Source organism: Lonchura striata, chromosome Z (genome assembly GCF_046129695.1).
Source record: "Lonchura striata isolate bLonStr1 chromosome Z, bLonStr1.mat, whole genome shotgun sequence".
Classification (NCBI taxonomy): Eukaryota; Metazoa; Chordata; class Aves; order Passeriformes; family Estrildidae; genus Lonchura; species Lonchura striata.
Genome location: NC_134642.1, coordinates 23,647,128 through 23,673,431, shown reverse-complemented (window position 1 = coordinate 23,673,431; position 26,304 = coordinate 23,647,128). Strand labels below are relative to the sequence as shown.

The 26,304-nt window shown below is 36.6% G+C and overlaps 1 protein-coding gene across 8 annotated transcripts in view; it reads left to right on the top strand.

Annotated features, from left to right (window-relative positions):
* PIP5K1B (phosphatidylinositol-4-phosphate 5-kinase type 1 beta) overlaps positions 1–26,304 on the top strand; it is a 97,919-nt gene that overhangs the window by 11,426 nt on the left and 60,189 nt on the right. For 4 of the 8 annotated variants that reach the window (XM_021530505.3, XM_021530509.3, XM_021530512.3 and 1 more), the window contains 3 exons: positions 1,181–1,292; positions 25,039–25,120; positions 25,839–25,907. In XM_021530505.3, coding sequence (XP_021386180.2) covers positions 25,839–25,907 — 69 coding nt within the window. In that variant the 5' untranslated portion in view covers positions 1,181–1,292; positions 25,039–25,120. Of the gene's footprint in view, positions 1–240; positions 339–1,180; positions 1,293–25,038; positions 25,121–25,838; positions 25,908–26,304 lie in introns of all 8 variants that reach the window. The other 4 variants (XM_021530504.3, XM_021530506.3, XM_021530508.2 and 1 more) reach the window with 2 other exon arrangements.

Sequence of the window (26,304 nt, the reverse complement as noted above, 5' to 3'; positions counted from 1 at the left end):
TTCTTACTATATAAATAATTTTAAAAGTTGTTTAAAACAGAAATAAGAGCCATCATATGCTTGATCTCTGGGAGCTCTAGAATCTAGATTTAGCTGTATTTCTTTGGGATCTGAAGTCTGTCTTACTAAAGCCTAAACAGAACATGTCTTATGTGTTACTGACTTCTGAGTTTGTCTTTTCCTACTTTTGGTAGGTGTTTGAACCTACCCAGCTTCTGGTTTTTGTGCTTTGTGTTGCAGAAGTGACAGAAGCTCTACATGAGGGAGGATTGATTTATCAAACTGATCATCTGAGAGCAGTACCCTCTTTACCATAGTTTCTCCAGAGGAAATGTTGTGTAAGGATTCTTATAGTAATTGTGTTCTGAGGAACTCTACTTGAGCAAGAAAGGTTGCTGTAGTTTAGGTGTGTTTGTGATCGAACTGTAACTTTGTTGCAGCCACAAAGCAGTTGTGCATCATAGGAGTATCCTACCTCATATTTTTTGGTGGTGGTGTTTGAATTTATTTACTTGTGATGTAAAAATGTTAATTTTTTAACAGCTGCGTGACCATATGTGGAAGTCAATTATTAACTAGTAAGCAGCCATGAACATATGCACGATCACTAAGTGCAGTTACCTTCATCACTCATCTTGACTCCTTGTACTTTGTGCACACTGCACAAACTCTCTGTAATTCAAAATTGCTCTTTTCATTTTACCACTGGTGCAAAAAAATTTTTGCTTTTTATACATTTTCCATATATTCGTAGCTCTGTAGATGACTATTACATAATTATGTAGGTCTTTAACTAACTTTAGTACTGTCCTACCCCTTCACTTAGATTTTAGAACAATAAGCTAATGTTCCTGGAATCTTATTTAGTCTTGCCTCTATAGTGAACCAAGGACATTATAATTCTTTTCTCCGTGTATCATAGACATAATAAATGTCTATGATAGGAGCTGAGGAGGTGGAGGGGGCTTAAGTAGGGGCAGAACCACAAGTGTGGGGATTACTTAATTAACTGTTCCTTTAATTGGATGATTTCTGTTAAATATACTAATTTTTTCAAACTTACAAAATTGTCAGGCTCCTGTATTACGTGTGCATTTCACCATATATTTGCACCCTGAAGGATCTTCATTTAAGGTAACTGTTTTTTATCATCTTAATGTTGTTTGCTTTGTGATTTTAGGCATCCCCACTTGCAGCACGGTTTCAAGCTTGGTATGAAGTGACAACCTGCATCAACAGAAATTTGAAACCTGAAGACCCTTTTGTGTGATCCTACTGTTGGTGTTTCCTTTGTAAGTTTACTGTACTAACTTTGCTGGTTTATTTTCATCCCCACTCTGTCCCTCTGAGACATGTAGGAGCTGAAGTGGTGAGATCTGGTGTTCTTTGGACAAACAAGGGGAACCCTGCTAGGTATAGGTGTATGTCCTGATACAAAGGTTGAAATGAGTCTTCTGTCTGGTCATGGCTTTTCCATACTTACCTTGCATTCTTGATACATGCTTGCATTTCTATCATGTGGGCAAGGACTCCCTCTGGCCCTCCATGCCAGTGTCCTCGATCAGCCTTGTGCACAGTGGTGTGGACAGGTGTGCCCCAGGCACAGCTGGCAGAAAGCAGGCATCATTGCAGTGTTGATGCAGGTGATTGATGGTGAGGAGCTTGGTGTCTGGAGAACATGTAATGTGGTACTACAGAGAATTGATGCACATCCATAATCTATGCCTGGTTTGGGTCTATGTTAAACTTAAAAAAGAATTGTGAAAAGAATTGTGATTGAAGGACTGTCTGATCTCTTTGGTTGTGATGTAACACTGTAAAAAGCAGTGTGGCTTTGTATGTTTCATCCTCACATCAGGATGTATTTGAGGAATTAGAAGTTCTCTTTGAACAAAAAAGTTACTTGGAAACAAATACCTTTTTATTAAATTAAGGCAGTGTGAATTGTGGGACAAACCACCCCCCCCCATCTGTACTAATTGGGATTGGTAGCTAATTTGCATCGCTTAATTTTTTTAAAATAATAGCATATATTGCCAAGTCGTAATCCAGTTTACATTGTATATTTGCCTTTTAAAAGGAAGATGCTTATGTTTTGTTTGGTTTTTTCCTTTCACCCTGATATGGGCTACTAAAAAAATGGAGTGATGTATTTCAGAATTGTAAGCCATAGTAATTAAGACATCTTTTAAATATTTTCCTTGCATAGCATTATTGCAGCTCTTACTGGAGCTGAATTTTACCTGTTTATGACTGCATCCCAATGCCAGGTTGATTCAGTGGTAAGAAAGGGACACAGCAGTGTCAAGCTGTTTATATTTTTTTCCAAAATTCAGGGGGATCATGTGTTTGTTTGGAGTTCAAGGAAGAGCTTAAATCTAAAAGAATCATACTCAGTTAATTTTCATCTGAAACTATCTGGTCTATTCAAATGTTGTTCATACATGTATTATAGAACTTTGAGTTGAATTTATGTAGGTAACAAATAGGATCTGGAATTTCCTCAATCTTGATGTTCAGTATGTTTCTGACTTAACGTGGAGTAACAGGATAGCGCAATACTGTGGCAAGTATGAAAGCACAAAAGTACATTGTTTGTTTAGTATGATTAAATTGGAGGTTAAAATGCAAGAAGCAATTTTAGATGAAGTTAGATGTATAATATCAGACTGTGGTAAGAAGTAAATTATAAGTTTTTTGCTTGGCTTTGAGTTGTTGGTTTTCTGGGGGGGGCTTTTGTATTTTTTTTTTGGGTTTTTTTTTTGGCTGTGAGGTTTTGTTCTGTTTTGTTTAGGGGATTTTTGGTTTTTAATTTGGTTGGTTTGTTTGTTTGCAGGCTTTTTTGTGGATTTATTGGAGTATTTTTTGGTTGGTTTTCCTTTTTTTTTCTTGTCACAACATTACATTAATAGGAGAATGTAGTTTACCTGCAAATAAATGGTGATAAAGCCCATGACGAAAAGTGTGTTCATAAATGTTGAATTGAAAAACAAAAGATGCTTTACAATATTTTTGTTGGCTGCTATTGAGCAAATTTTTCATAGATCTTCAAAGCAGAAAGAGTTTAAACTTCAAACTTGAGGTGTAATTACAGGGACATAAGTTTCTTTCAGGGATTTAACTTGTTTTTTGAAAAGTAAACATTTTTCTCAGTGTTTGCAACACTCTAATACTATGCTAAAGTATCAGAAATTACATGAATTCTGCTAGAAATATGTATTTTTATGTAGTTTGACAGAGTAAGTGACTAGGTTTAGTAAAAATTATTCTTAATTTTTGCATTTGCAATTATCTCTAGGGATCCTAGTGACAAATGTCTGGCTGGAATTTAGTAATTGCTTGGATTAAACTTTGTTTTAGTAGCAGCCAGCTTAAATGCTTGGGTGTTTGCTTCCTCTTAGTATTGTTTATCCTTTCATGTAGAGTGCATTTGACACGGTGGGGATTACTGCATTTAAAAGCAGCAAAAGTCTGGCTGAAAAGGTTGGAAGAAAAGAGAGTTTGACTTCTGTGTTTTGGCCAATGGAAATGAGCAGCAGCTGTTGATACAGGGACATGGATGTTCAGAGTCTTTCTGTGGGACCTCAGAAATACTCAGCATAAACATTGAGTCTGTGAATTTGTTACTTCCACCATCAGCTGTAAGTGATATTTAGAATGAGTTTTGCAAATTCTGAGAAATACTTTGTAGTATGAATCTACAAAGTGAAAATGATATTATCTCTTTAATATACTAAAAGTTGGGATTTGCAGGAGCATCCCCAAACTTGGAAGGATGAGAAATAAAGTCTTCAGTAGTTTTCTTAAAGCTTTTATGAGGTTTGCTGGATACAGTGTCTTCACCATTAAAATTAAATGTAAATTTTCAAACACAATTTTTACAGACCACAAAATGACACTGCATTTTGTTGAAGAATTGAAGCCAGCTGTTACATGGAAATGAGTAGTTCAGCAAGATGCAGCTGGTTCTTGTAGCCTCAGTTCTGATTGTCTAGATTTGTTGTATAAGACACTGGAGGCAAAAGCATTTCATGAAGTGCAGTACATTAAGACCTGGGCTATATAAGTTTTGGCTTTTTATTAAAAGCTTGCACTTAGATTGTCAATCCTCTGCAACAAGCTGTCCCTTAAAATCTGGAACATGAGGAGAAAATCAGGGCTAACCCCATAAGACTCACTGAGTTGCTGCAGCTCCTTATGGCAGAAGTGAAGATTCCAAAGGTCCAGCCTTTCATGTGAGAGACTCTTAAGGGCTAAATAAGCAAGTTGCAGGAGCTGTACCTTTAAGAGCTAACAAAAGAATGGAAACACAATATAGTGAGTACAGGGAAGGGTAAGATTCCATGATTGAGGCACATTTCCACCTGTGTGTTTTCTGTGGTTTGTCTCTGTGTTGCAGGAGAGCAGAGCCTGTTGCTTATTTCTGTGCAGGGTAAGCAAATGCAGGCTGTGATCCTTTTGTGCTGTAGGGTTTCTCAGAGACTTCAGCAGCACAGAGTCAGATTTAACTTGCAAAATGTCTGTGTTATTTACTGGGAATTGACCATGTATTTCCTGCCATATATTCTATGAGGTAACTTTTTATTTGTACCTATGAAATATTGGAATATATTCTGTTCTGCCACACATATTCTCTTTACACACAACACTGTGTGCACGTAAGTGAGAATCAGACCTGGTATTCAGGGATTAATTGGGAAAGCCAGCAGTGGTATTGGGAAGTTACAAGGTCATTTGTGACACTTCCATCTGATCATTTATCTTATCTTCAAGAGAATAAGGTTCTCTGCAGGAAAAGCAAATATTTTAATGCTCAGGCAGTGAATCATCATTCTAGGTGTGTGCAATGGGTATTAAATGTAGAGCGAGAAAAAGGATACCACTTGTTCTGGTTTTAACTTTGATGCACTGATAGCAGCTAGTGAAGGTGAGTGACAACTGTAGCAAAAGCCAGCTTAAGAGAAATATCACTTTTAGGTATCCTGGGAACTGTGTATATCTCAATTATGTCGTGTTCTGCTGAATTAATACCAAAAATCATCACGTCGTCATCTTTAAAAATCAGTCTGCAATGGCAAACTGTATCCCTACATATACTTTCACTAGGAAGAGGAGTTCTTATTCCTGCTCAGCCATAATTAGATTGATTTGGATGTGGCCCATGAAACATGGTTCTGCATGCTCCTGTACCTCCTGTTGACAAGAATTTTTTTCTTTTGTCTAGCAATACAACTTAAGAATGCCAGTAATTGACAGCAATTTTGGCTAATCAAGCTCTTACAAAAATGCAATGGAAAGTAGTTTGTCTGTTTAGTTGATATAATAAAGAGACTTGAAGGCCAGGAGCCACTCAGATTTAATACTGTTGCAGTGCCACACAATAAAATTCTAATTTATTTGAATACAGTGTAAGACTAAGTTAAGATAAATTTCTCTTAATGAGAATTCACAGGTTTCCAACATCAACTATGTGTTGGAGAAGCTACCTGTTACTCACTGATTTGTGATTCTTATTATGTAATAATTTAAAAAATACAGTATTAGATTTGCTTTGATATGTTTTGTATTTCAGCTATTGTAATAATACATATGTAAGAATATGCTGTTATTATGCTGTTATTTTATAGTATCCTATTACTTTTGATACTATTCTTCAGCAAAATTATGTGGGAACAAATTCCTTCTCCATTTCACAGTTCTGATATCATGTTCAGTTGAGAATGTTTCTCAGTTTACCACTGCATGTTAGGAACAAATTGTATTTTATGAGCTTTATCTCTGTGCATGTGTATATGGGCAGTATATGTATGTGTGCTATCAGTCTGTTGAAAGGCGTTTCTGACCTAAGTTAGAACTTCAAGGACTCTTTGAACCAAAACCCTTCTATTATCATCATAAAATAACTAAATGGTGTAGTATGTAACATATAATGTAGACAGAATGCTTAATATACATGTATACAAATTCTGTATGCATGTATAAAAGTATTCTTTAGCTTACTTGTGTTCAGAAAAGCCCTTCATAAATATTTCCTTTCATCCCAGTATGCCTGCCTAATGGCTTAAAAATGTGCTTTTATGGCGATGAAAAGCATATGCTGTTTTCAAAAGTCTGCTCTGAACAGTGGTATTTTTAAATTCCTGTTTGTTTCTAGGAGAATTGAGGTGACTGGCTATAAGTTTGTGAGTACTTACAGTATAGTTTTTTCTGTCTTGAATGACATTTGGTGGAGGGGAAATGGCTATTAAGGAGGTAATTTCAAGCAATATTTTATTGGAAAATGTGTGAATTAGGGTGATTTTCCTCTCACTCCAGTTTTATTTAGGTCCTGTAAGAACTCTAACATAACTTGCATGATTTTGTAGTATTGAATGTATAATCTTTCCAGGTTGCTTGGTCTATAGATGTCTGTGCTTCAACAACATGAATGATTCTGTCTCTTGCTACTTGTCCCACTGTTACAAGGAAATCTAGATATTTTTGGTAAGGTGCATAGTGCCTCCTTGAAGTTGTAACTGAAGAAAGTTTCTTGTAAGCAAGCTGAAATACCTAATGAACCTTTTTTGCAACTCAGATATTGAAATTGGAAAGTACTCTTTCCAGTTCCGCTGTTGAAGCATTAATAGAGCTTTGCTGTGCAGGCATGAAGCCATTAAGTGCTCCCTTTTCAGATTTCCATAGTTATCAAGAGAGGTGGGCAAAGCTGTACTCCACAGCTTTACAAACACTGATGGTTAAACCTGACAACCAAAATAAGGAAAAATACTCCTATCTGTCATGGTGCTTCAAGAAGCATGCTCTGGTACCAAAGCAATTGTAATAAGTGCAGTTAAAATTTCACTGTTAACTGCAGTTAAAATACCCTGTTTTCATATGGGATTGTAAGAAACTGAGCTGCTTTTATGAATTTTTAAAATATGTCTCCTCTGTGGTTATTGCTGGCCTCTCATAAAATGTAGTACAGATAGTCCTGTGTGGAGCTACAGCATACTGCAGATGCAGCCTCTGGGGCCTTCTCATTTTTCAAATCCATCATTTCTTAAATCCAGGACTTTCTTTTGAGTCTATGCTAAACAGTTTCAAAAACTACTATTTTACTATTTCAAGACATAACAGTTTTTTAAAAGTTTCATGCAAAATAGCTCTAGCTTTCATTCTCAGGGAGTTTCCTTAAATACCATTCAGAGACGAAGTGCCTGTTGTAGGGTTATGCTCTACTGGTAACTCATGCATGTCACTTGAAAATAAGAAGTTTTAGCAGTGGAAAATCTTAGAGGGGAGAGAGAATATCAGGTTAAGGATGGATGAAAAAGCCTTTCATTTTCTAGTCTGTTGCAGAACTACACTTTTTTCCCCCCTGGCTTTTCTGCACTGTATAAAGATGCACCAATAACTCACTTGCCTGTACTTTATCTAGGAAGGCAATTTTTCTGGAGTGGTCAACCTATTTCTCCTACTTCTTGTGTTTATCTTTGTTTTATCCTTTTTCTCTTGAGATTTGGATAATATACTTGTTTGGGGTGACATTACAGAAATCTATGTAGCCTGGCTCCTGTGTGAGATGTGAAATACTTTGGGCTTTCACTATTTATGGTCTAAAATGGGAACAAGAAAGGTATCTTATATATGAGAATAAATACTGCTTTTATTTAAGTAAATGTAAATATATAATAGAAAAATCTTTTACAAATAATAATGAGGGCTGAATTTTGTCAGAACTAAGAGACACTGGATTTATACTACTTTATTGTGTTCTTAGTAAGTAATGCAACAAAACTAAGGTGTGTGTTTATTAACAAAGTGGTATGCTATTGGTTATTTAGGATTAGTTTTGCTATTCCTATTCTATGAGATTATTTCTGAAGCTACTGCAATAGTGGTGGGGGTTTTGTAACACAAGCACTTCCCCCCCCTTTTTTTTTTTATTAAAAACAAAACAAAAACTAGGATCAGATTCTTTGAGCAGCCAAGCATCAAAGCAATTTCACTAAGACCGTAGTAATGCAGGAAGTAAGGGAAACACATTTCTTCAGAAACAACTTACTTCTCTTATTTTTGAGCCATTTTTTCTGGTGGTGAAAGTTGTTCCAAGTGGAAATAATGGTGCATCGTGCCAAGAGAAATCAGGAAGCTATACTGGGAGAAGTGTGCAGTGACAAAATTAGAGTGCAAAGAAGTAGTGGTGAAACTTTCTCATATAGGCACACACATACTGCAGCATACTATCAAAATAGCATTGATTTAATAAGCTGCAAAGGGAGCCCTTGGACATGTATCTCAAATTTAACACTGATAAAATGGTGTGTTCTGCAAAAAGCCTGCTTGGAATGTATTTATGGAATATCTTCATGTTCAAAAATATTAATAAATTTCTTTTGACACAGAGTGCTGGGGGGGAAGAAATCATGTTGTATTTTTTTCCTTATTATTAAATATACATATATTCCTGATAAGGACTATATAACAAAAAGCTGAAAAATGGGAAAAGCAAATGTATTTCAAGTTATCCTGAAAGCATTAGTATAGTTAACGGTGAAATTTGGAGATTAAGCAAGAAAATGTCTAGAAGGACTGCAGATCATTTGAAATCACAAAGATAGTCCAGATGTTAAAAAGTAATTTTTTACCAATTACACTGAGGTCCCAAAAGAACGAACCTGATGAATGACATATTTGTAGCTAGAAATTATATCATCATGTCTAGGATGAGGCCGTGTGAGAAAAATTCAGGCCTCTCCTCTTCTCTGGGATAAGAAACAGAAGCCTCAGGCAGTGGGTGTTGAGTGCAGTGCTTCATGTTTATGCCTTGCAACAGATGGTGTGAGACTTGAGGTCTGTGCAAAAAAAAATGATAGGTGGACTTCTCTGCTTCAATAAAGCATACACAGATTAGTTCTGCTAGTGTAGGATGATGATAAGAGTGAGAGAGTACAAAGCTGTTTCAATCATAGAAATACTTTCATATGAAGCATTTTGCTTGTATACGAATAACAACTTCTGCCAGTGCAGAAGTAGGAGGACAGCGATTTCCCTATCCTGACTGCGATGAATACATCCAGGGCAAGATATGTGGAAAGATGATTAGAAGTCTGGTGCACCTCTTCTGTACAGGCAGGCTGAGAGAGTTGGAATTTTTCAGCCTGGAGAAGAGATGGCTCCAGGGAGACCTTGTTGCCTCTCCCAGTACCTAAAGGGTACCTACAAGAAAGCTGGTGATGGACTTTTGACAAGGGAAAAGGGTAATGGCTTTAAACTGGGAGAAGATGGATTAGATATTAGGAAGAAATTTTTTACTATGTGGGTGATGGGACACTGGAACTGGTTGCCCAGAGAATTTATAAGTGTCACATCCCTGTCAGTGTTCAAGGTCAGGTTGGATGGGGCTCTGAGCAACCTGGCCTACTGAGAGGTGCCATACCACTGGAGTTGGAATACCATGATCTTTAAGACCCCTTCCAGCCCAAGCCATTCTATGATCCTATAAACTGCCATACTGAAATCCACACATGAATACTTTTTGCTGAAATTATGGCCATAAGATGTAAATCACAGTAGTGATAACCTGTGTTTATATCTTTATAGCCTATAGTTAAGCTTCTATGTGACTTGGAAGAAAAACCTATGCATACAATATTTGCATTTTCTATTTTGTTTAATCTGTGATCTCCTTTGTATAATATAATTGATAAAGGAAAAGAAAGGGTGCATGAGCAGTAGGTGCCTATGGTAAAGGCTCTCTGTTATAATAAAACATATTGCAGAGGTAACTTCACTTATTCAAACATTTTCTGCTTTATTGTGATTGGGCTTCTCATCCCCATTAGCCTGATTTTGGACCCTGGTAACAGATGTTGGAAAGAAATTGAAACTTACGCCTTTGTCCAATTTGCAAGAACAGTGCAGAACTTTTGCCAAGTGGAGGTTCACATCTTGCTCCTTTGACTGTGTCCCTTAGGAACCCAGAGGTTTCTTTTGTAACCACCATATTATCCAAACAGAATATGCAAATGTAACTTTTGCTATGGATCAGTGTACACCTAGACTTCTAGATGTGTCTGTTTTGCTTGGAAAAACACCATTTGGAGGATGATCACAAAGGTGAGCAGTAATTCAGTCTTAGTTGCCTGACCAGGTTTTAAAATATGCTTTACCTAGATCTCTACTAAAGATCAATGTATTTGAAATAACCATTCAGGAGAATGTTTCCCAATATTGACAGTATGTACTGCAGTAAAAGCAGTGTTTAATATCTTGCTGAATTTTTCAATATGTATTGTTGCTTTTGTTTTAGCCAAAGCTATACATAAATTTAATACTTCAGATTGATCACCTGCAAATATTGCTGGACTTGATATATTTTTCACAGAGATGCATTAAAATATGCCTGCGGATTTTGTGCCTTTTACTTTCTCTTCCTTAATTAAAGAAAGAAAATAAAATTGTTTTCTTTGCTGTCTTTCTTACAACATCAGCTCTTTATTGACTTCTTAAATATATTTTTTCCCTTCACCTCAGTACCCTTTTGACTACTCAATTCAAATTTAGTGGCACTGAAGGCTTGTTTTTAGCGGACCAAAGCAGAAATCATTTCCTATGCACGTGTTTCCTGTTAACATGTATTTTCCTTCTACTTTGGTTCCCTTGCTCTTCATCCACTACTGCTTCCCATTTCTCCTTTCTTCCCAGTTCCCTCTTGTTGAGTCTCTCCCTTCTCTTCTTGCCTTTTTCACTCTTTATTTTTACTTTGTTTCCCATCCCAACTTGCTCCCTGTGCTCACTTGCACCCTTCCTGTTTTATGCATAAAAGTCTTCAAAGTGAAAGAAAGAATGCTTTTTAGCTAGATTTAGTTTGCCTCTTTCTGTGAGGACATAAACAATGCAAAGGAAATGGACAAAGTGAGAGATTGAGAGATAGACTTCCAAGAACCTTGGCTGATTTCTGAGCAGAGAAAGGTATACGCCTGTCACAGAGATGCATGTTATTGAGGTATGAAATGCCCCTGGAGATTCCTCTTCTGTCCCCTCAGCCTCATATGTGTCAGTTCTTAGGAGCTGTATTTGTTATGCAGAGTTCCTGTCTGTCCTGTAACTCAATGGTATAGAAGAAGATCCCTCAAAACCCAGGTCTGTGACTTGCTGGGCCCATTGATACAAGAGGTTTTTCAGAGACAGGTGTACAAAAACAGGCACCTACTGTAAATTTCTACCAACATTTTTTGGTAGAACAAGATATCAAGGATTATAAAGTTATAAAGTTATTTTTTCTAATTAGTTAGATTAATTAGAAAGCTATATAATCTTTGCTATGACTGGGAGGAACTCCTGAGGGAAGTGTCTACCTAAAAAAATTGCTTGACTACTGCCATACTGTTGTGAGGGAAGATGGATTTGCCATCCGCTGCGGTGTTAACTCTGCACGTCATCATTCTGTTGTAACCTGACTTCACTATCACCTAGCAACCCCTTCATTCTCTTGAAAAAAACTGCAAGCTCAGACCTGTATCTTCAAACCCGTGCATTTTACTGAAAACATTTTTCTTTGAAGGGAGATGTGGATAATGTCCAGTTTTTTCAGCTTTTGTACAAGACCAGTGTTAGTCACTGCTTGTTAACAGCATCTTTTGAAATGTGTTTACGCCTTCAGACTGGCCTTGTGAGGCATCTTAGTTTCTAGCCTTCCTCCCTGTCACTTTTATATGTGCACATGTAAAAGTGCACACAGACACTAACTCGCACAAAGACACACAAATACACCAGCTAGAGCTGGTAAACTTCAGTAAAGGTTTTTAGCTGATCTAAAACTAAAGGTTTTCTTAAGCTAATGTGGCTGCCTTTTACAAGCATCTGAGTAATGCCATGCTCTGCAAGAAAATTGTTCGTGGCACCATCACCTGTGACAACCTGCTGCGCCTGTTTCTGCAATGAAGGTGACCATCTGTCTGTTCCCTGGCCATCCTTGCTGCTAGAATGATGATGAAGACTAAGCAGGCAGGCTTGTCTGGCTGGCTCTTGTCTCGTAGGATTCTTGCCCTTTATTTGGCAGTCCTTAGTTACTAATGCTGGGCTACAGGTGAGTGCTCTTATAATGCTGCCATATTGCAAGCAAAACTGAAGACCAGTTTATTTCTATAAAATAAAAACATAGCCACCTAGAATGAAATTTTAATGAGTATCACTTTTCTCTTACGTAGCTATTCTCAGGAACAAGATAAAAAACAGAGAGGTTCAGGGGCTGCATACTGTTAACAACAACTCTTAAAAGGCAATTTTCTGTAAATGCATTTAAAATATGTGCTGTTGAACATACTGATCTTTGTTATCTCAGAATAAAACCCCCCAATCCAGTAGCCAGTAAAATTGTAGGCTGAAAAAGTTATTTAATTTATTTAACCAGATGTTTCAGCAGATTAATGCTGGTAAGGAATATAATAAAATAGTCTATTGCATTGTACACCTTAAATTGTAAGAACTCTCTGTTCCTGCAATAGTGTGTTGACTGAATTTTTGGGATTTTTCCACTTAGTCTATGGAATCTTTATAATATTTATAGCCAAGTTTCATCTTGTCAGAATCTTGTTCTTTTTCCAGTGGGCAAAAACTGTGATTAGTTGTGTGGGTTTTTTCTTTCTAAATGCTGAAAGCTGTATTTTTACCTTTTGAAAACTACAGTGTGGGCTGATACCTGATTTACAGATAATACTGGATGCCTTTTCTATCCTACTTACAATGATGCTTCCAACCCAGTTATAATGATGCAGTGAGAGGTGGAGATATTGTTTCAAATGACTTTTTTGTGAAGGAAGGAAATTCTTATTTGAGCCTCTCAAGAATTCAGAGACCTTTTAATTTGTGGGAAAACTCACACTCATTTTCTTGGAAGAAGTCACAGGTTCTGGTGTCAGGTTATGGCTCTTCTACAAAGATATCACCCACTGCTTACTCTTGTTGCTGGTGGTAAACTATCTTCTTTTTGTTTTAAGTTCTGTTCACGTGTACACCAGTTTTAAATCGAAAGGGCCAATTTATGTGCAGATGTGTTTTTTACTTACAGTGATAGCTTAAGATTCTGAATTTTCCTATAATATTTCCATCTATGTTATTTAAAGAAATCCAGCTAGTCATTTGCAAAGAAGTTCAAGGGGAGGGAGACTGTGATGGTACTTCTGTATTGTTTGTTAACTTGCATTTTTTAATACAAAAATATTTAAAGTTGTGCAACTATATGTGGAGTATAAACATCTGTAGGATAATAGAGTGTTTCAGAATCGGCAAAAACATCTAGTAATGACTTCATCTTGCTTTCTTGCTGCCAAAGCTGTTCAGGGACAGGTTGTTCAATTTGGTTTTGCAAGTGAAAGACTGTTGGACACAATTTGTTTATGTAATTTGGCTGGAAATAACTACTTCTAAAGGTTTATTTGAAAATATTGTATTGCCATTTAAAAATTCTGTGACTGTGTCCATGGCTGAAAACAACTGTACACATTTCTTACCGTGATATGTCACTTGATGTCAGTAGGGTAGATTTGTGTGTTGATGCAGTTTGGATTTGTATATTACAGTGCAGATATGCTCATAATTCAGCTGAGTGCCAAAGAATACTGTTGGGAAAAAAGTAGTCACTTGCCCATCCTGATCTGTTAATCCAAGACATGGCTTGGAGTACAGTGATGCCTTTTCCTGGTCTTAAAAATTTTAAGAGCCAGACTTGGTTAAGGGTAAGGGGTTTTTTACCTCGGTATTTTAGTAAGGGTCCTTATAGGTGTACCACTTCACCAAGGTGGGATGTGCCGCAATGCACACACATGAAACAGGTCACATGTACAGTTACATATACACATGTACATAGACGTTACAAATTAGCATATCTAACAAGGACACCCAGTGGGAGGCCTCGATGAATGGTGTGATGTTCCCCCATCCATGGAATTCCCGCCTGAATGGGCCAAATCTCTGGTTTACAGGATATATTCTAGAGAGGGCATTGGTTTCCCAAAGACCGTGTAAGGTTTTCTGGCCTCCTACTGTGAGGCCTTTGAGGTGTTTGGTCTCTGGGCCTAACAGAATACTAGGACTATGCTAAGTTATCAGAGTTAAGGAATTACAAATATGCATGCTAACAGTACTGAGAATACATGAAAGTTATTTAAAAGGTACACCGAAGAGAAGACAAAAAATCATCTTGGTGTGAACAGAAATATATGGTTCCTTATAAGGGTGGTATTAACCATCACATTTAAGCAGACACATTTCAGTCAGAGAATGGAATAACTTTATAAAAATTGTGACAGTTCTTTTGGTTCCCACCTTGCAGTTCTTCTCTAGTGGCTGCAAAATCTGTCCTGGTTTGATTACAGGAGCTCTGACAAATATCACTATTTCCTTGCATGCTGAGTTATTTACTAAATTGTTTCAGAAATTCACGTTATTGTATTAATCATATTTTTGGAGTTTATTTGTCCTATGTAACTTTTGAAATTGTACTTTTCTCCCATGAAGCTTTCTCTGTGATTTAAAAAGAAATATGTTAGAGAACTCCTTTAAACCAAGAAGACTCCAGCTTTTGTGCTTTATAGGCCATTTTATAAAATTGGATGACACTTTCCTTTTTGGTAACTTTTTGAGTGATTTTAGAAATGTATCTGAGGAACTTCTGTTCTATAGGAAAGGAAGAGCTCTTAATTTAATCAAAGAAATCCTACTGATGTTGGATTTGTTCTCTGCTGAGGCTGGTACAAGACGTCTACTAATTTCCTTTACCTGAGGAAAAGAGTTTGTGGGGGGTTAATTGGTTGCAATAGATTTTCTTATTCAGTAGGGTAACTTAGAGTATCTCTCATCTTGAATTTATACACTTTGAATTTACTGCTTACATCATTCTTCTATACCCAATCTTCTTATGACTTTATTTTTCACACAAGCTAGGCACCTGAAAAACAAGTTACTGTATGAATATACATTTGGCAACCTAACCTTAGCCGTGCATTTCCATTTTCTCTCAAGCTAGTGTTGAACGCAGTTTGGGTGCTGTTGCCTGGCCCATCAGGCACTGTTGCTAATGCTTCTCTCCATCTGTGTCTCGGTATTGTGTCCTGGTATTATCACTAGTGGACTGGTGACTCTGAGGTTATACAAAATTTTGTGAGTGATTTAAACAGCTGAGGCAATTGTTCTCTCCTCCATTGTGGATCAAGAGTCTAACAGTATTCATTACCTTCCTCATTTCTTCCCAAGTTTCTTTTTGATCTTAGAGGTGACCATAATAAAACTGTTGTAAGGAGTTCCATTTTGGTTAATATTCTTTGGTAGGTTACTTTTTTGTTAGCTTAATTGTCTAGGTGAATTCTCCTGGAGCAAGAGTAGCATTGGTGCATAATAACAATGCTATCCAATGCATGCTTGGAAGGCAGGACCACAGTAGCATCAGCCTGGATCAGCTGAAATTGTTGCAGATATCCAGTCTGAGTGATACATAGTGATTCAGTGGAAACCAGGAGGAGTCATGGCAGTAACCAGATCCTTTCCTTCCTTCAAGACATTGTCAACTACTTTCTAAAAAGTTGTCTAATCTTTCAAAAGAATCTCACATACTACCTGCCACGTCCTCCCGGGTAATCTCTTCCATTCTTCAACTGTCTGTTTGCAGCTCAATAGAATGGCCCTCAATTGCAGATAAAAATGGGATTTTAAAATACTTGAATTTCTTAGATAATCTTACTGCTGAACAGTTTAACTTAGCTAGCATTCATTAACACTAATATCTACAAAAGTTATACTCAGAGGACCTCAGGAAGAAAGCACAGAGAACTTGAAGATCATGATAATACACTCATGTATTGAGTTCAGTATTTCCATGACATATCCTTCTGCAAACTTTGTTGTGAATAATTATATGCTAATGTGAAAATAGCCTAAATGATGCCTAGTAGTCTATCATTTATGAGTTACCTGTGTAGAACTGATGCACAAATTATGCCTGCTGTTTTAGTGGTTGCAAATTATTTTAATCATAGCTTTTTTGTGTTGTCCACCCAAAAGTCTCAATTCAAAGAATTCTTATTAACATTTTTTATTATTGCCTCTATTGTAAATTTAGGATTACATAGCAGTTTTGGGTGTGGTTGACATCCTTTTGAGGTGGAAAAATGTGGATGAGTAAAAAGATAAAGGTTTCAAACTGGAGCAATACAGCTATTGTGCAGTTCTTGTTATTGCTAAGGTACTTCTTATCAAAGTAACTTGTCCTGGGCTTTTCTGCTTTTTATCTTGCACGTTCAGTCTATTCTTTTTATACTTAATCTTCTCCAAATCCATTTGACCTATATTTCTTTTCTCAAATGACTATTTCTGGAGTTTCAGATTACTAAAGCTTTTGGGTTGACCAAATTCCTCTTTTATACCTATTCCCCACCCACCAAGGTGGGATTGTTTGCATCTCTGTTTGTGTCATTCCTTTAGAAATTGACACTTTCACTGATTTCATTTTTGCTGTACATGAGATTTCGTTCCCCATGGATCCTACCTGCCACTTACATGAATGATTGCTGTGCTCTCCTTTCAAAAAAATCATGATCACTATGTTGCATGATCCCTGTCACTCTATTTGGCATGTACCATCAAAGACTAGTGTAGAAGAATTTTCCCTCTCCTTCTCCCTTTTTCCTTATCAAACATTTTTCTCAGTGCTCTGCAGTGTTTTATTGGATGGCATGCATTACATGGTGGTTTTATCTCAAAGTGCAGTGTCTGGTATGTGTTAGTAACAGTAGTCCATTGCCATATCAAAGTTGCCAAAGTAAAGGAGCAAAGTAAAGGATTCTGGGTTCTGCCAAGTCTTCCACCTGTGCCCTTCACTGTGATACTACCCTAACATATATTGCATACTGTTGTATATAGCATGCAGATGTTTCCTTCTTTCAGTTTTTTCAAAGAAAACCCTATCTTGACACCTTTATTAATTTGTAATTCCAGATGGCTTTATAGAGCGCTTGCTAGTTTTCTAAAAAGTGCTGTTATTGGCACATGAAATCAGAATAGTGAAAACATAAGTAGCAATTGGGAAGTCTTCTTCGGCTATGTACAAATAAGCCTTTCTGCTTTGCATGCTTTCAGACTGTTACAAAATAATGAGAAGTTAATGGGGCTGTTTTACTTTGTAAAAGGAGGGCCTGTTAACAGTTTCTGCAAGATACACAATCTGACGTCAGTTATGTCAGAGATCAAATGTTTGCTCTTTCTGATTGCTGATCTGAGCTCGCTGATTTGGAAAAGTCCCATGGTTATTAAGACATCAACACCACCTAGTACACAGTAGAAAGTTTGCTCTGCTTTTACAGATGGTGTTTGGCAAGACGTAAGAGATCCTCAGGTGCTTCTGGGGAAAGCAGAGACAGAGTAGTTGACAGTAAATGATAAGTAGGCCAATAGGGAGCAGAGGAGTGAGATAAATTTAAGGCCTTTGGAATGAAGCCTTGAATTTGGAAATTCATGGAGGAGGAACAAAGACCAGCCCACTTCTTCTGTGCAGGTTATCTGTCACATGCAGAATTCACAAAATACAGACCTTACAAATGAAAATTTGTGTGCTTTGTTGAATGAGCAGTGTGCTGTGTTTCCAAGGACTTCTACACTTTGGTTCATTCATTGAATTTTCAGTTTTATTTGCATTGTTGTAAAATAGGTTCTGTCTGAAAGAATCACAGCAGATTATTTCTGAAATGAAGAGTATAATTTGGAGCTATAGTTTGTGATGCTCTTCCTGTGACCCTGGATATTACAATGGTAGTGTGTTTCACCTTGAAGAAAAGGTTAGTGCACAAGGACTACCATTTTAAATTGAAGAGGAAGGGATTCTTGTAGGTTGTCACACCTTCTGGGTAATCAGATGTATTCTGCATGTTTGTAGACTTTGATGGAAGTGGTATTTTCTGAAGTTCCTAATTTTCATTTTTTTTCCATCTGAAAGCTAAAGGAGGAAGATAGATGATCTGACATTTCTTGCAGTAAATCAAAGCATTATAATGAGAACATATGTTTTTTATACTATTAATAGTATGATACGTTACTTTTCATATCTAGCTAGCAAACTAAGAAAAAAATGCTAGTCCTATTATGACATTTTTAAAAGACATCCAAGTAATGTGCTGTATTCCTGAAACTAGGGGGAGGAAGGAAGGGAGGGGAATGGTAGTAATCAAACTGTATCAGAATCTTAGCATTGTACTCAGATTAATTGCTGAGAGACTAAAAGATCTGTCAGGGCACTGAAACTAATGTGTGTTATTAAAGCTAGGTAAATAAAAGTGGTGTGAACAGCTGACGTGACTTAGAGTAGATGAACAGTCTAAATGGAAGTTTTGTGTTGTTTTTTGCTTGCTGCTTTAACTGTAGCATTTCTGCTGGCCTGATGATATTACAAAGACCAGGAGAAAGACAAGATTTTTGTTCCCTTTTACTTTATTTATGAATTCCATCACTTTTTGTATTAATTCTGATTTTCCTCTTATTATTTTTGAGGGAAAATAAAAATCAAATCACATAGGTAGACAAATCAGGGATTTTTTTTATTCTTTCTTTCTTTCTTTTTTTTTTTTTTTTTTTTGGCTGACTTTTCTTAGGCATCACAGGCTACACAGTTTCTGATCTGTTTTTTAGCTGTTCACTCAGAAATTGTTCATTTTAGCATTAATTAGCAAAAACATTTTCCAGTTTTCACAGGTATTATCACAAATTTTACACAGAAGATTTTATTTTCAGTCACCCTTAAAACCTCCATAATCAGTTGTAGGTTGGGAGATCTTGACAAGGTTTCAGACCTAATTGTTTGGAGTTTTTCTTTACTTTTTCCCTCCTTTAAATTCATATGACACTTTTTTTTTCTGTCAGACAGAAAAGATCGATTTTTTAAAAATAATTTTTTAGTGGCATAAATGAATGGTGTTTATGATGCAGTAAAAAGTTTGCTGTACTTTTGCAGTAATAGACATAAGAATCTTCCAGTACTGCAAAGAGTGGAAGTCAGAGCAGTTGACAATAGAGGTTTATTAGGCTGACAGGCATTACAGGGATTGGGTGGATTAAATGCTCAGATTGAAAATCTGATTTTTTTAGATTTGAAGCTTTCAATTACTTTTAAATTATTGTTGAGTCCATTGCAACATGTAAACATTTACTTCATTATCAGGATACATAATTTAAAAATATGTATGTTATCTTTTACTCCTCAGATGTTTCAGATATGGGAGCATATAAATTTGATCTTAGATGTCTGCATGTTCTTCTGGTACAAAGTGAATCTATTCCACAAATTAGTGTTTGGGATATTATTAAAAAGAGAAATAGAGAGCTGAATTGTATATATATTTTTTTTTTCTTGTAACTGAGTGGCTACATACATAGCTCAATTTTTATTTGGCGACTATTTAACTGCCCAGGTACTCATGTAAAAAAAATGTTCTCTGACATTAAAAGACATAAGGTTTTTGGAGAGGGGGTTAACTTGTGATGACTGTTGAGAAAGCTGTTGGATCTTTGATGTGTTGTTCCCTTTACCACTCTGTGCATTAAATTATGCTTCCTTTCACTTCTTTAGATCTATGTATTGGCACTCTGCCTAGCAGTGCATGCAGGTTCATAAACACCACTCTTCATTGTCTGGTAAACTCGGAAGGAAGGCAATTAAACCATGAAAATTATAGTCAGCATTGTTTTAAAGCATGGAGAAAAGCTTCTTTAAGGAGCTAAAATGTAATAAGACATACGTCCTACTATTTACCTGAAGCTAACAAGTCATTTGCCTCTTGAGCCTTCTGAAAATAGTGATGATAGTATGCTGATACCTTTGGATGGATTTTGTATGGAAACAAGATGTGTGTAGGCAATTTTTATGTGTGTCAGAGGATTTTTCTTGTGTCCCAAACCCCTTCATTTACAAATAATCAGATAAATAATCCTACTGTTCAAATTCGGCTGGAGAGGGTAGGGAAAAAACTATTGACAGTTTTGATTGACCTAAGTTTGTCAACTGAATTTGACAGTGGTCCAGAGTACTAGCAAGTTTCATGGAATAATAAACAAGATAAGATGAGATCTAATTTGGAAATCCAGTGCTGTTGTGCATATTGTATTAGCTGGCAGAGAATCCAGACAGGAGAGAGAATTTGTAAATGCATCATCTGTAAGAGAAGTTCAGTGCCTAAGAAGGTATGAACTCAAATCTTTATAATTTCAAAGAAGTAGGTTAAGAGTAAGGAGTTAGCTTTAATAGTGCCTTTTGATCTTGGACCTGCCTTCAGGTAGCTCCAAGAATACCATGAATGGTTTTTGGGTACTTGAGCTTGGGGTAAGGGAAGCACAAGAGAACATGTGTTCATGGATTTCTTCCACTTTTAACTTAGAAGGCTTGCCTCTTCTGGCAAAATTTTGTGCAACAAAGGTCTCCAGCTTCACACTAGAGCTGAAATCTGGCAGTGTATGACTGTCCCAAATGTGGTTTAGTGAAAGAATGCTGTCTTACAGATCTGCAAGTCCTTTTAGTGAGTTGAAGAACTGACTTTAAAAGCTACTGTCACAGATTCCATAAGGAAAATAAGTCTGAACAAATCTTACTAGTAAGAGTTTTGCAGTAATGGAATGACTATGGTTTTCATAGTTGTCTTAGAAGCTGCTGCTTCAAAGTTGTAATAGAGAGGAGACAGGAGCCATGAAGGAATTTGACCTGATGATTGTTTTTAATGGAATTCACTATAAATGCTGTTTGTAGGACTAGAAATTCTTGTCAGCATCCTTACAAGCTGCTGTGGTCAAGAAGGAATGCAGTCTTGGTGTGTAAACTCCCAGTCACTTAGGACATGTAGAATTACTATTCTGATGATATTTTTTTGTCTCCCGCTTAGTATCATAGGTATGAATTTAATGCAAGAGTCTGTGCTTTTCTGAGAAGTCACTTGCCACATTCTGAGGATTTAGTGTCCTCCTGGCAGAAGGGAGCTATTCAAGCATTAAGAAGCAGTTAAATAAATAGGTAATATGAAATGCACAGAACTATGAGAATGAAGTTTCTGGATTGATCCAAAATTGTGTATTCCATCCCAATGCATTCACTTGCCAAAAAAAACCCCCAAAAAACCCAGAGTGTTTCTGAAAATGCATTTGTGTGTTTCAGGCTGGCAAATCTGCGCTGTACCATTTATTTTATTTATATATGAGTAATCTTAAACATACAGAATTGTTTATTGAATTCTTTGATTTCTAGTGTTCTCCCTCTGCCCACTGGAAAATTTAAAGCTTCATTTCATCTTGTTTTGTCTTGTTTTTTTACTTCTCATATTTAAGATTAAAGATTACACCTGTGCGAAGTTATAAATATGTTTTCTTTTGCATGAGGTTTCTAACTCACTGCAGAAGCCAGACAGCAGTACACCCAGGGATATGTCTGTATTGAAAGCTATGAAGAATATTTCACTTTTAACTATCAATCAGAACAAGTACTACATATAATGAAAGTTACATGGCTTTTATTTGGAGTGTGATTCCTCAACAGCATGCTTTATTAATGCTTAAAAAATTTATTTGTTTAAGAAAATGGTCTAAATATGCTAAGAATTGAATTATCCAAAAAAAAACCCCAAAATGTTTTCATGGTAATGGAAAAAAAGTAGACCTGATTTTTCGCTGAATGAACTAATACATGGGCCTGTAGGAATCTAGCAATAGCATTTTTCATGAATGTTGGCTTTTATTGAAATTGTTGGAAGTTCTAAAGTTAACTTGAAATTGAGCTGAGAGGCCATTTTTGTGTAAGGTACAAATACCTGTTCACGTGAACTGGGCCTCAGCAACTGAGGTTGTGTAAAACAGCTGGCTATTTATAATCTGGAAAAACAAATACTTTATGCTGTTAGTAAAAGACAAATTTTGACTATATAAGAAACATGGAATTAAAAATTCAAGAACAAGAAATCAAAGCTGGGTAGGAAGCTCACATTTGCTGTCTGTAATTTCTGTTCCAAAATGCTAGCTATGTGGTGGGCAGGGTGGTGTTGACATTGTGGGCTTCTGGCTGATCAGAGAAATTAAAAAGGCATCCCTGTAGCTCTAGAGGAAAATGCATATGGCACTTTTCCCCCAGAGTGATGGAAGTTGCAGTTTGTGTTAGGAAGTGTGTGGTTGTATGATTCTCCTGTGAGAAACTAACTGTGAAACACAATTATTTTATTTTTTTTCTGAAGCATGCATTGAATAGATGTGGTTTTTTCAAAGTCTGCATTTAGGACTAGAAGGTGTTTGGAGCAGAAGGCTGAAACTGAAGGCTGTAATCTTGTGTTTCCAGAAATGTACATGTCACAGTAGTTTTTGTTGCACATAAGATTTGTGACCAAAATGTTGACTCTTCAAAAGTATTTGGGAAAAAACCTCTTTAAATTCCTACTGTACTTAAATGTTTCTCTTTCTTTGTTATCAGGTGGGATAGCATCTAAGACGGTAAAGACAAGATCTTTATAGCCATCTTTCACTCATGGTTTAAGCCCAGCCAGCTGCTGAGCCCCACACACTGTCTCACTCACTACCCCCTGATGGAACTGAGTAGAGAATCAATAGGGTAAAAGTGAAAAAACTCAGGGGTAGAGATAAAGACTGTTTATCTCTAAATAGGTACATAGCTGTGCATGTAAACAAAACAAAACAAGGAATTCATTCACCATTTCACATGGACAGGAAGATGTTCAGTCATTGCTAGGAAACCAGAGCCCCATAATATCTAATGGTGACTTGGGAAGGAAAACAGTCACTTTGACCGTCCTCCTTTCCTTCTTCCCCCTACCTCTGTGTACGTGAGCATGATGCCATATGGTCTGGAATATCTCTTTGGTCAGCTGGGTTCATCTGTCCCGGCTGTTTCCTTTCCTAGCTCCTTGTGCGTTGCCAACCCATGCACTGGAAGGGTGCAGCAAGGCCTTGATGCTGTGTGAGCACTATGCAAGAGTAGAAAACAGTCCTGAATTATCAACACTGTTTCCACCACAAATCTAAAATGTAACCCCACACTAGCTACTGTGAAGAAAATTAACTTTATCCCAGCAAAAAACACACTACAATATTTCTGAAACAAAAAGTTTTCGTCCTCTACCCGCCCCTACCCCACATCTTACTTTATTGTGAACTTTTCCTTTGTCAGGTACATACAGAGATCAAGTTTAGTTACAGTAGTTTCCTGCTATGGCAACAAAAAAATAAATAGTTGTAGCTTAGTCTGGAAGTGAGTCCAAGACTGTGACCTGTCTTTGAACTGTTAAACCTCAGAACTGAGACAGTAGCTGTTGCTCTGCACATTATAAAACGTGTGCGAAGGCACCATGTACTGCTTCATTAGCTCTCGGGCAGGAGGAAAATACAGGAGTAATACTTCGCAAAACATTGTTAGCATGGAACAAAGAGATGGTACTCACAGCACAGATTTTGAATGTTGTTTGACACAACCACAGTTAAGGTAGAGTGGTGTCTTTTCTCAGAAGATTAGAACAAAATTCTCTTCTAGATGCCTTTAGGAAAGTAATTGACACATACAGGAAAAATTTACTGTCTTTATGGTGTATGAGCTTTTATACTTGGTAGTTACTGAACGTTGTCTGTTTCCTATTGTCAGCATTGCAGGGGTATATTTTCACATAAGTGAAGTGTTGAATAATTTGTCTGTCTGTGCTGGGAAAAAAAACAGGCTTTTCTCCCATGTGTAGCATGAGTGTTTTATTGAGCTGACTTACTGAAATAACTCTCCCATGTTACATTCATGTTTGGCTTTTGCTGAGTCTGTGTGCTCATAATTTAGGAAGTTTTGTGTGTAGTGGAACTTCATATTGTATCAATAGTCTTGGAGGTATGTGGAGAACAACAGCTTGGGTGGGGATTGGTATTTTAACCCAGTGATCAGTTATTTTAAAAGTCTTTTACTAGTAATTAAAATGACATTTCTTTTCCTACAAAAGCTGTTTAAGCAAGTTCTTAATGCCTTTGTGTACTGATAGAGTTGTAAGCATGGATGAATAGTAATATTAATATTAAATGTGTGAATATAGGTGAGTGAGATGAACTATGTACAATTTAAAAAGCTATAAAAACAAAGTTGTTGCCTTTAGATAGGAGTTCAGTGTATAGGAGACTGCTAATGCACATCCAAATGAAGGAATTAGTGATTAACACATGTTACTTGTATGGAGGCTACAATGAAGAATGCCGTTAGCTGAAGGAGGAAAATACTGGTATGCAGTATAAGAAGTATGTTTTTCTGAGGCATTGTTTTCTTCTGAGAAACTCCAAGTTTCTATTTGTTGTGCACCCCCACCTTTTTTTTTTTTTTTTTTTTTTGGCTCAGGTGCTTTTCCGAAGAAAAGGAAAGGAAAATACTTTGACTCCTTTTATGAAAAGGTTCCTTGGTAGTGTTAAGTATACTTTTTAGATTAATGGAAAATCAAAATCAGTGAATGAGGCCTGAGAATACTTTTTTAAACCAATTTTTAGTTATGCACAAGATGCTATTTGAACCGCTTAAAGACAAAGTGAGATTTTCTTCTCATTTGAAGTATTATTATATTTCTTCTTATTTGTAATCTTTGACTTTTCAATGTGCTGTCTTCCAAACCATCACAGCTATTTCTTATAAGTGATTGGATATTATAAGCCTTAATAACACATGTAATTACACAACACTCCAGAGCATATATGTGTATTGCTCTACCTATATGTTTTATTGTAGAGTTGCCTGTGCCACAGGGGTGGAATATCTGGGGCAAAAAGGAATTACTCTGCACTGATTCCCTCCTGTGTAATACTGCCAGTTTCTAAGTATATTAACCAAGTTATAATATGTTTTAAGTATAGTAAATTCTAAGTATAGCAACCAAGTTATTTGACATGAATCTTAAAAAGCCTCACTTGTAGCTGAATGCTTGCTTTGGAGGAAGAATAGCAATAAAAGGAAATCTACAGCTAATAAAAGGAAATTTGTTAAGGCATAGAGATGAGAGATATTTCTTATAATAGGTTGTGAAAAGCATTACCACCACCAATGAATGGCTTGATCTTCACTCTCAGCTCCAGATGACCTGTTCTGTTGTTCATAAGGGTAAGTATAATTCCCTTGTCAAAGTATTGGTAAAATCTAGAATTATTTTAAGCCGTGTCATTGTACTTTTTTGTTTTGTTTACTTTGGCAGATGTACTCAGAGTGTCTTACCAAGGTGATCTCTTAGTGGTTCATTCTTGGTCTAGAATAACTTTACAGCTGTGATAAGATACAATGTCAACTAGAGCATGATGCTAATAATGCCAAGGGTGTGGCTTCAATCCCTGTATATGGCATTCACTTAACTGGACTCAGTGCTCATTGTGGGTCCCTTCAACTCAGAATAGTCTGCAATTCCATGTTATTCTATGATTTCCTTGCTACTTTAAGGAGATACATCATATTGATGCAGCCAAGGACCTTAGACTAAGACGTGCCACTGAATATCTGGCTCACAAGCTTCAGAGTTTTTGTCTTTCATGCACATCTCATGCAGTAGGCTGAGGAGCAAGACTTCACTGCACACTGGTGTGGGGAAAAGAAGCAGAATCATGTAGAATCAGTCATATGCTGGACATATTCCTGGGCCAGTGCTGTCCTTTTAGTCTGTGTAGAAAATAAAATATCCTAGATAGTCCTTGATTCACTGATCTTGGTAGTGTGCTGTCCTCTGAAAAGTTTGAATTTAGCAAAAATGGATAATAAATTATATTATTTTTCTGAACAATTACTTTTGTAAAGCAAATACCTTCTTTGTAACCTAAGCTTCTGTTACTAGATGTCGTTTGTTACTGAAAATGGAGATGTTACTGCTGGAAAGCCAAATGAAGAGAAAACATATAAAAAGGTAAATAAAACCTTCAACCTTTTCATTGTATGTTTTATCCTTCATGTCTGTAATCCAGACCTGCTGCATGTGAATATATTTCAGAACAGATTAAAGCCAAGAACAAATAAAATATGTTCCGTGGGGTTTTTGAAATTACTTTATCTGTGCTGTGAAATCATAAGGTATTTAAAACTTGTTTAGTCCAGCTTTAAGGAATACCATCTTGCTAGATTGATAGAAATTTTTGCTCTTGGCAACAGATACATCTCTGGGCTTAAACACTGTTGTAAGAAATGTACTAAGTTTCCAAATGCTTTGAGTGTTTATGTGATATGTCTAGACTAGTAACCCGAAAAGCAAAACACCTTTCTAGCACTTTGCCAAGCAGCCCAGTATTTGTTTTCTGTTTTTCTTA